General features: G+C 41.1%; 1 protein-coding gene across 1 annotated transcript; it reads right to left on the bottom strand.

Moving 5' to 3' along the window:
* Window positions 1-387: 387 nt before the first annotated feature.
* Window positions 388-10,669, bottom strand: aadac (arylacetamide deacetylase). Its single transcript, XM_084018907.1, has 5 exons — window positions 10,201-10,669; window positions 8,092-8,320; window positions 7,458-7,527; window positions 6,146-6,317; window positions 388-4,201 (listed from the first exon to the last, which is right to left on the bottom strand). Exons 1-5 carry the CDS (start codon window positions 10,339-10,341, stop codon window positions 3,575-3,577), a joined length of 1,239 nt encoding a protein of 412 aa, XP_083875033.1. The 5' UTR covers window positions 10,342-10,669; the 3' UTR covers window positions 388-3,574.
* Between the last annotated feature and the right edge of the window lie 845 nt (window positions 10,670-11,514).

The following is an 11,514-nucleotide window of genomic DNA, read 5'->3' as shown; positions in this document are numbered from 1 at the left end:
AGTTCACAGTGAATCACTTGGATTCTGTACCTACCTCAGTTTCTGCTCCCACGGCTCTGCAACCACCAGCTCACGTCTCTCCAGCGGTGAGTCCCTCCTTTGCATCCTCACCAAGCTGAAGCACTTTGTTGTCACCTGTTCCTGGTTCAGTGTGGTCTCCATTGTGAACTGCAGGCTGCTGCCCTCCCTGAGACTTTTATCCAGTCTACAGGAAGATAAACACAGTTATGAACTCTTAGCATATTGAAAAGGACCATCATGATCAGTTAATTGACAAAAGTCCAGCTACATGGTGAAGTAATTCCAACCAAAACCCAGCTGTTCATGTGATTGTCACAATTTCAGGTAGCAGGTTTAGAACCAAACACAGAGGAAGAGTTGAGGAGGCAGAAGTACAATGATTTAATGAAGAAGGTAACTTACAGCTGGAAGTCCAAAAACAAGCAGATAACAGGAGACAATCCAAAAAACTAAGCATGAACCAAATCCACAAGAAACGAATCAGAAAACAAGACACAGGTGGGCTGACGTCAGGGCAGGCTAAGAAACTGATGGATTGGTGGAAAAAAACAAAGGGAGCAGAGCGAGGCTGACGAGGCTAATACAACACAGGTGACGCAGAGGAAAAAACAAGGGAAAACCAAAAAAAAAAAGAAGTCAAACAAAAAGGGTACAAGAGGCAGAGATCTTCAAAATAAAACAGGAAACGAACTAAACAAAACCAAAGGTTAGTGTTGTTTTTAATATTCTCTAATGAGCACGGGCTGAGCAAGCTAGCTAGCCAGAACAACTCAATGAGTCATTCACACTTGTTGTAGGAAAGCACATTCCTAATCGATAATTATGAATAAAAACTAAAACCAGATTTTATCATTCTAAGTCCACAGAAAAAAAGAGAGAAAGGGCCTCTACTTTGCTGTGATTATAATGCTACACTGTTTTTCTCTTACAGAAAAGAGGCCCTTCTGCCATAACTCTGGAGTCACTTAGCACTGATAATGTCAAGATAAAGTGTATGTGTGAAAAATGAAAGGAGTTATTATCATTTGTCTGAGACTCAAAAGTAATGAAGAAAAAATACCTTGACTGGGTTTGGCTTCAAAACGTTCTGTATTCGACCTTTGAAAACGACATGAAGTATTTTCAAGCCTCAAGGGAGAATAGTGTTTCACCAAACCTGAGAGAAACTCACGTTACACAAAGTGCATATTTATATTAGCAGTGTGTGCATGCTTTCTCGTGCTTAGTCACATTCCTACTGTATGTTGGTATAATCTGTGCAAAAACGTCACATGTTATTAACAGTTTCAAGGAATCATCTACCATAATCCATTTCACGTTACTGTTATTTGTCCTCATTTATATGCACACCTCCACACAAGGCCAGCATAGAGAGAGACATGAATTTGAATCATCCTTTTGTATAAATGTTGTTGGGGTTTTTTGCACTCATGCATCATCCTCTTTGCTATCCAAAGAAAAAGAAATTATGTTTTTTCCAACCCATTGAATAGAACATGTGGAGGTGTTAAGTGGTAGATTTATGGACATAATCTGCAGTATGTTTGCAGATCAACTGTTTGCTCTCCCTCAGCTGTATCCTCAACTGTTCCAACCTGGATGGCTCATAGAAGCGGCGCCAAGTGGATTTAGCCCGTCTGAGTCAGTCTACACAGAAAACATCCTTTATCACTTTAATATCCTCACTGTGACGTCACATCATGTACGACGACAAGACACTTCTGTTCCTTGTTTGACTATTTTGGCACGTCTTTATCTCTTTACATGGTATGTGATAACACAAACACACACACACACAGTACAATACAGTACAGTAAGTAGTACAATTAATCCGTAGTTACAGGTCAACCCAATTTATTGACAGACATTAAAAATTATACAAATGATAATGAGTTCTCAAAGAAGGAATCCGAACCAAAAACAGAAATAGTCATATCTACAGATGAGAATGTAGCAGTGCTCATGCAGATGAGCGAAGTTTCTCTGACAAACTGTTAGTTGATTCAAAAGTGACATATTAAATGTGATATTGTATTTTATTAACTGATTAACTGGGAAGAGAAAAAAAACGTCTAAAGCAATTTTCATACCAACTGTGACTCCTTTGAACATTAAAGCTGGAAGAACAGTGAGAACAGAGACATTTAAATGGAGGATTCTTATTTGGTAACCTTTACCTCACTGTTCGAGAAGTTACGAAGTGATGTCACCCACAGACTTAAAGATAAAAAGGTATAATGGGAGAGAAAGAGACAAGTAAATGGTTTCCATCCACCGTATTTGATTGTTGGCAACCACATTTCCTGTGAATGCTTTTAGGACAGGTTCAGGGACGAGGTTCTAATAAACTGAAATCTATAAGACAAAAAGGGGCGACTCAAAGCTTGCACTTTATTTATAAAGCGGCAATTTCTATTTATTTTATTCTATAGATTCTGTGGACAATGGATATTGGAAGTTGAAATTATGTGGAAATACCACAGGCTATATGACACAATTCAGACGTTATGCGGTTCAGACCTTTGCTGGGAGGAAATGTTCACTGGACCTCTTTAGATTTTAACTGAATTCCCCTGATGTGGGTCAAATTAACACCTACAAACCCTCTACTCACACTACCACTTGAACAATGAAGGGGATAGTACACGTACACACACACACACACACACACACACACACACACAAACAAATGGATGTGTATTATACTCTAACAGGGAACTCATGTGCTATAAATATTAAGGCTCCAAATAAAATGCTGCCCAAATTACATATTGGACATTATCCCATCATAGTTCTACATCACACTCCACTAAGCTCAATCATAAAAATGTGTGTTAGCAAGGTATGAAGTATGTTAAGAGGTATGCAAATAGTTAACAGCATTAACTTAATGTATAAATAGCATTAATCTGTGTGGAATGTGGCTCATCAAATGTCATTGTGTTTAGCCTTGAGCCTACAAAAAAGCCAACAAGACTTTGAGAATCATTTCCTCCTTTGCCAAGACACACACTGGATTCTTCAAAGCCCACATGGGATAGCTCAGATTTCTTTTGTGGCATTCATCACTTACTTACAGCAATAGTTATATAAGGTCAGGTAGAAGGTCCTGTGATTTGAAACAAGAATGAGCAGCACCACAAAAGGCAAGCTAAAAAAACATTTAGCCATCTTCAACACAACTTTTGTGAGTGACTGTTTGAATTCCCCCCCGTTAGATCAGCCAGTATTAGGTTTGTGGGACAATGATCACAACATTGCATGACAATCAAGTACTTGCATGAGTGATGGTGCCATATGTTGCTGTTGTGGTTCAGTCAAAACCAGTTTATGTGAAGAAATTGCCCATGGGGATCTAATGTGGTAGAATCCATGAGTGGAATAACAGAATAATATTTCTCAATATGTTTGAGAAATAGCGTGACAGTGTGACCAAAGAAAAGAAATTAAAAACAAAAGCTTTAACACCAGATGGGAAAACATCGTACCTAACCAAACACTGGTGCATTGTGGAAAAGCTGGAATGACTATTGACAGTCAAGAGTTTCTTTTTTTACAAGTTTTCCTCGAGCCATTTGATATAGTTGTCTGTCATGCGACGTGCAATCAGGAAGTCAGTCGGCCACACGGTGAACATCAGTCCTCCATGAAAACCTGTGTCATAGTGTTCATGCATCACCTCAACACCAGCAGCACGCAGCCGTGTGACATACATGATCCCATCATCTCGGAGAACATCATACTCGCATGTCAGAATGTAGGCCTTGGGCAGAGAGCGTAAGGCAGCGTCTGGAACTAGCAGGGGGGATGCCCTCGGGTCAGCCAACGATCGAGATGGTCCATCCATCCCAACTGCCTCCCCTTCGACTCCCTGCACCACAGCTGGAGCGCTATAGTTGTATTTTCTGTGATATGTTTCTGGCAGGAAGGCGCTCCAGTTGACAAACTTCAGTAGGCTCGAAGACTCAGGGCTGTTGTGAGTATTGGCCATCATGGCTCTGAAAAGGGCCTTGTCGCTGGTGAAGTACTCACTCCAGAATCGTACCATGAGGGTGCGGGGCAGAATGGGCATGTCCCGATTCTGCTGATAGGAAGGCGTGTTAAGATCCAGAGCCTGCATTACGGGGTAGATGAGTGCTTGGGCCTTCAGCTGAACCTGCTGCCCAGGCTCTTTTTGTAACTGAAGACAGACAGAGAAAGATTGGTATGCAGTTAATAATAATTCCATTATGTATTTCTCAACCCAATGAAATATGTGCTGAAAGATGAGACATGATGAGATGACAGATACTAATCAGGGTTGTTTACAGGAAAATTTTGCAACACCCCGAGCTTTCTGTGTTTGTTTGCATCTTCACTGAGCTGATGAAAACTCTTACCTGGATGGATTGGATGCATGGATGTAGTAAGAGAACTGCAATACAGTACAGCTCTTCTCTAAAACATAACTCAACCAGTCGATGCCGGACATTAATAAAACAAGAGGATGATTTAGGAATTCCTTAAAACTAAATGTAAAAGAACATAACCTGTATGAAGGTAAGTGCTGCGGAAGAATAAAATGTGTTAATATAAGCTAAATTGAACCCCTTTTTATGGGATACTCCCCCTCCACTGCCACATTAAAACAGGATATGTTTAATACATCTATGCACTAGTAGTAGAATGCATCCTGCTTGCCTGATGCATGCAAACGCTGCAGGAAAGTTAGCACCGAGTCGACAGTTATGTATTTTCTTCCTGCCTGAGAGCTCCTCTGAATGACATTTTGGGGTTTAATGACTAATGGTAGGAAAAGTGTACAGGAACTTCTTTGGGGGACAGCCATGTCAGTGGAGTGTCACTGTTGTGGCACGAAGCAAACAGCTCCCCATCTAATACAAGCCTGATGTCTGACTCATGAAGCCAGTGTTGTCGCCAAATATCTACTAATGGGGAACCCAGGGACATGATGTATGCTCCAGAAAATTGTAGGCTTGGAAAGTGAAGCAGTAAATGAGATCAGCTCCTTCCCATGGTGCAACACCATAAGCTCTCCATGCAGGTCCTCCATAGGATTATTTGACTTGATTCCAGCCCCCTCCATTGTTAAGTGCTGTGTCAACTGGACTGTGTGTGATACGGCCCATCAGACTGAGGTCGAGGTAGAACAAAGCTAGAATTGTGCTTCTGTGGAGATAAACATAAACCTCTTGGCAAACCTACACATGCTGGCTAAACTTCAGTTTTGGCCCGTACATTTCAGCATTGTGCTGCCACAAGTGATCTGGATATTCCATATACATTAATACATCCAAATTATTCCACAATGTAGTGATACGTTTACATTGTCACTGGTGGGGGGTTTTCTTTTTTATGCCGTCTACGTCTACTTTACATTGTGAAATCCTATCCTAGGGGACACGGCTTCCAATTGGACACAGACGTTTTATTAAAGGAAAGAAATCCCAACACAAACAAACGTTTCTGAATGATATCCATGTATGTTTGCTTATGTTATCTACAGAGGATTAGCACCAACTGTAGACCCTCATTCCCCAGGGCTGCAGCGGTTCTACCATTGTGTGCACTCAACGTGCTCTAAAGCACCATGACCATATTTTAAAATCTAATGCACAAAGAACAGTATGCTCCATGCTGACCATAGCAGTTATCGGTCTTCCTTGCCAGCAGCAACAGTCTCCTGGAGCAGGGCCAATATGACAATTATACATGGGCTAACAAGTAATGCAAAGTCAAGCCATTGTTGGCCATTTAGGTTAATGTCACAGTTGCTCAGTGCATACAAGTAAACTTCAGTATGCATGTAAATTCAATGCCATACAAGTATTGTTTACAACTCAAGTTGATTGTGATACTTGGATACCACTTAACACCTTCGTTCCAAGTGTGTGAACTGTGTGTGAAGTTAATATCAGAGAATTAACCCACAGCCCAAATATAAATGAGCCTTAAATTCCAAAGATATTATTTTAAGAGAGCTGATTGATGTCTGCAACCTCATCCACACATGCTGAAGATGTAGGGTTGTATGTGTGAATATAAATCAATCTTTATACAGTTATTTGTACATTTGTGAACCAGAAATCAAGAGGTGCGGGGGAAAGGAAAATAGATTCAGTACCTGCTGGGAGACAGCAGCTGCCAGGTTCCCCCCAGCGCTATCCCCAGATACAGCAATGCGTCCTGGGTCCACAGAGTACTGGGCCAGCACCCTCTTCTGGAGGAAGTGTTTGACCACACAGTACACGTCCTCATATGGGACAGGGAAGTGGTGAGCAGGCGCGAGTCGGTATCTGAAAAAGTGCAAAGGTGCAGATTAAAGCCAGAGCATAAATAAACACAAGCTTAAAAGGCCATGTGCACAGACAACACATTGTTATTTAACCAGATCTATAGCCAAATGACAATGTTTTCCTGTTGTTTTCCTAGTTACACATTTGCAAGCACATGTTTCAAAGAGAAACTTTGTGAAGTGTTAAATTTGGCCATGCTTGAGAGAAGGAAAATGCACATAAAAAAATACAGCTTTTATTTCAAGCTCTATAAAAAAATCTTCTTACAAATACGTAATCTGAAAATGATCCCTAGGAAATATAAACCTGTCAAAGTATATTTATAAGTGCATTACCTAATTGTGTTTTAGACATACGTCATATAAGCCCTACAGAATAAAGCTATGATTGTTTCCAGTAAATATCTGAAAATCTTGGTGACTTCAAATAGCACCTTCATTATGAAAACAAGGTTGTTTATATGCATGCACGTAAAGTTGTATTTTCTCAATTGTTTTGCGTTTCAATCTGTGAGTCAAATGTTACACATGGCTGAGTTTGTATAATGTTGGAATTCGTCATTGAACCCTTAACTGATTGCAGAATGGAATTTGAATGAGGCAGATAAGGCAAAACTCCCACACACTACACACCAATACACAGATTCTACCTCCCACTGTCAACAAGCTCGGCCATGTTATGCACGTACAAAAAGAGTGTATCACTTGATGACTTAGGACTGGTCTTTAACTTAACTGTTGATTGCTAACATTTTAGCTGAATGCTAAAGCTGAAAAACTGTAAGCAGTGAATTAGAGGATAGAGAGAGAGCACTGGAAAAAGTGTGTGACGGTACTGGGAGGCAGAGTTGGAGCCGGATGTGCCAAAGAACAGCAGTGAGTGTAGCTTTGACAGGGGAAGGCCTGGTGAGACCCAAATGAAAACCTGTTAGCTTCACTCTACTGCATCTTCACTTCCATCTAGCCTGTGAGTAATGAGGGACGACAGGCACATAAGGCAACAAGAGCAAATTCAGTGCGAGTGGCTTAGAGAAAGAGTTTGGGGAACAGTAGGGCGTAACTATGAATAAAACACATGACACAGCAGTTTGTGCACTACATTACAGTAGCTGCGTATAAAATATAAATATGAAACACTTACTCTACAGAAAGAACCACTGCATTCAGCTCGGTGACCAGTTTTCTGGCCAGGAGATCATATGGACTCATCCCTGCGAAGACGTAAAACACAGATCGGGTCAGAAAAGAGAATCTGCAACAACACAGCATTATTGACATCCATCCATTGTTGAAATCACACATCATCATACATGTAAAACTGCAGTAACAGAGCTCAACCTGCCATCAAGGCTAGCTTCCTGGCAGGATCTGTATCCCTGTAATTGTTACAGCCATTCAACAGATTGCAACAACAGCATGAAATGTGTCGAGCTGCATGCGCACTCATGTCTTTACGTTTTGGATTAGCAAGGCTAACCACCCTCTGAGGTTCCCCCCGCTCCAGCAGACGGTGTGTTATTTCCTCAGGAAACTTGGAAAGCTTTGTGGCTTGTGTAGTTTGTTCATTATTTATAATCCTGTCATATTAGCTGCCATGGGGAGTCTATATAAGGCTGCAAAGTCATTTGCCACTTCAATTTCAGAATAGTTCCTCAATAAAATAGCAGAATATGTATTACCCATCCATCCATTCACCATCTTCCCATCCATCCTTAAACGTCAAGAGTCATAACTGTGTGTGATAAAGGAGAAGACAGGCCAGCCTATCAACTTACGGGAACTACCGAGACACCATCCTCCACCGTGCAGGTATATGACAGCTCTCCTCAGCTCATTGTCACTGGCCCTCTGCTTTGGCTGGTACAGCACCACTTCCACTCCATCAAATTTCTCCTCTGTCACCTTGACATGCTCGTCAGAAACAGGCACTACTTTTTCAGCCAGAGTAATGAAATACATCACCCCCATGTAGTCCTTCAGCCCCAGTAATTCACTGAGGTCTGCCTGGAAGAGACAGAGCATGGGCACATTACAGACTTCATCATGTCCGTCATTGGTATTACATCTTATATATACAGCAACCCTATTGCAGGCGGTTTGTCCTATGATCACCTTGACTGAAGCTCATATTATTCAAAACAGAAAGCTTCCAGGAGCAAAACTATGTGGTTGGAAAGAGAGAGGAGCGACAGGCATGTGGATGTTTCCTGGAAAAATGACCCCTACAGTGAATTGTTTTGAGAATCACTACATGAAAAGTTATACAAGCATGACTCATATTCCATTATGTCTGACGAGGCAGGCAGTCGTTGGCTGGCATGAGGCTAATCAGCTGATGCTCTGCTAGTTTGACACTAACATACTCCCTCTCCCTACAATGAAGCACTTATATCATTTGTAGCTCTACGTACAATTGAGCACCCATAACAGCAAAAAAAAAAGCACTTAAAAAATCTCTCTCTCTCTCACAGGTCACTTAGTAGTTTATAACAGAAATAGATCACTTACTATCAATTTCTTCATTATCTTAAAAAAAACCCCTGCTATAAATGTATCTATTTGTATAATTTTTCACTTTCACAGAGTTCAATCTTCCAACTTAAGTCATGATAAAATATTTATTTCTGAATGTTAACCCTGTCTATATCTGTTTTCTATGATGCCACACATTTTTTCATGAAACAAATAAAATGCAATTATTTGGTTTACTAAATTAAATGACATTTAGCAACAACATTGGTTTTGATGCATTGCATCAAACACTGCAGTGCTCCAGCTGCAATAACCCTAGTGGTGATCGAAAGCATGTATTGCCCCATAGGGCAAACATGAGAAAATGGTTCAATCAGGTTAAAACGAAACTATTCTGTTCTAGATGGAAAGCCTGATATAATATAATGCTTGATGTCTTGCTGTAATGGCCGTGGGGCCAAACATTGTGGTGTTCCATTTTTAAAAGCTTTATCGTAGGTAAGTGGATGGAAGGGAGGCAAAACATCTTCAAAAAACCTCAAGCAAGTCCAGCTGCCTACGATAAAGCTTTCAAAGATGACCATGACCTGGATGACTGAGAACCTTCACAGACACATTGTATTTTTAATGGATTTCAATGGGGACATTTTTGTCCTTATGGGCTTGAGTGCCTGCATTTTGACAACACTGTTTATTATATACTTATTATAAGGACTGAGGTTGAAATTCCAGTGTGTACATGTGTTAACACGGACAAAACAAAATCCAGAAAATGAAAAGGCCAAAATGTCCCATGTGATGCATGAGGGTTGAATGAATGGAAGCGTGCCTGGTCCACGGGCATAACTGTGGCTAAATAATTCAACAATGCAGACTCAAATAAAGTGAAGTTGAGAGGACTGGTACATTGCTTTTTAAATGGTGCCAAAGCTGTGTTACGCAAAGCCACTACTCATGTTTACAGCCCATGCAACACAATTTACGATGTAGTATTTTAAACCTATAGAGTCATATGGGCTACTGTAACCACAGGCATCCAACGGTCATAAACAGAGTGGAGTTTCCTTAATAGGCTCTATAATTAGAACAGACTATACAACACGTGGATTAGCATCTGACATAATCTGGTGTAACAAGCATTTATATCCACATCAGCAAAATACAATACACGTTTAACCCATTACTTCATCTACTGAGAGAACACACAAAACCATGACAACCCTGCATGGCATACGGCTAAGTTACTTAATCATGTATTAAAGTCAAATACGAAATAGGTGCTAGGATAGCCTATAGGGTAATTACAGATAGAGGTAATTGTAAGGTAATTACGAGTAGGCTACCAGCAGACCTAATGTCAAGATAGCCTGCAAGAATATATCTATATTATGTAAATGTTGTTTTTTACTTACCAGGTGGCTGAGACTTCTGAAGAAAGAGTTGGTCAGCATGAGTTTCCATCTCTCCTCTATCTCCTCGGGAATGGGCTCATAAATATAATACGCGGAGAAAGAGCAGAGAGCGACGAATAGAATGATGCTTTCAAACCTCATTTTACAAGGTGCGTCCCCGGGCAAGTGACTGCACGGTGCAAACACAAACGGGGCTGGTAGCTGCGCTCGTTAGCGAGTCACTCCGGTGCGCGACAAAGCTTACGCTCGGAATTAATTTTGGATCCGGACCAGTTTAAATATGACCGCACGTGTTTGGTGTCATTTGATGGTTGTCGGCGTGCATGTTCGGCGCTTTTCCTCGCTGCTCGTGCGCGCCCCGTAATGCATGTCCGTCTCCGGAGAATTCGGTTAAGTGTCAGTGATATGGAGACAGGAGCGCGCGCGCTGTGTAGTCTACTCACGAGGCAGAACCGTCCCACCTTGGCCCGCGCTGCAAATTCCTCAGGTGCCTCCTCGTCCTAGTTACAGCTCACACAGGACGCGCGACTTAACTTTACAACCACCATGCAGCTGATGCTTAAATATCATAGCAAAGGCATACAAATTTGTTTCCGAAATTAAATGTAAAAGTTATTAAATAGTAGAGCTACGGTATTTTTATTTATTTTGAAAGGGGACGTCACTGTCACTGCTGTAGTGCAGGCAGCTATGGTTGCAAGGCATACTCAGCTAATAATATTGGTGACAGAGTCAGATGAGATGTCTCTTTTCTTGGCACGACTGACCGTCAAGGCAATATGACTCTCATGCACTCACTGGTTGAAAAGACCCTGCAGGGGAAACTGATGTAATACTGCAGGACGTTTCCAAAGAAGCGTTTTGCCCCCCCTCCCAGTACAGGATTTTATTTTCATTTTTGCTTCACATATCTTCCTGCAACATTGATGAAAACATGACTGGGGAAACAGGTCCACACAGGTCAGAGTCGAGAATTATTTCAAGCACTTTACGAAAGGAAAAGCTTCTTTTTTTTTACATTTCAGGGAATATGCTCATATGACAGCTTGATCACATCAATGTGTTCAGAGATGTGGTGCGCAACCTTTCCCTAAGTCTATTCATTGTCAAATAGAACTAAAATGCTGGTGCTCTGAAAGCTGAGGGGTTAAAATATACAAAGCAAACCTTCAGACACACATTTTTAGAGATCAAAAATCTTGGTCATGGGGAAGGCTCTTTTAGTTCACATACTCGGGTTTGAAAGTGAGTTGGTTTAACAGTGTGTGCTGTACATTTGTCTCCAGGAAACCATCTCAGGCACCTCGACCACGT

Source organism: Eutrigla gurnardus (genome assembly GCF_963514095.1).
Source record: "Eutrigla gurnardus genome assembly, chromosome: 10".
NCBI classification, from domain to species: domain Eukaryota; kingdom Metazoa; phylum Chordata; class Actinopteri; order Perciformes; family Triglidae; genus Eutrigla; species Eutrigla gurnardus.
The sequence above is the reverse complement of the archived record's forward strand: the minus strand, read 5'-3'. Positions and strand labels throughout refer to the sequence as shown.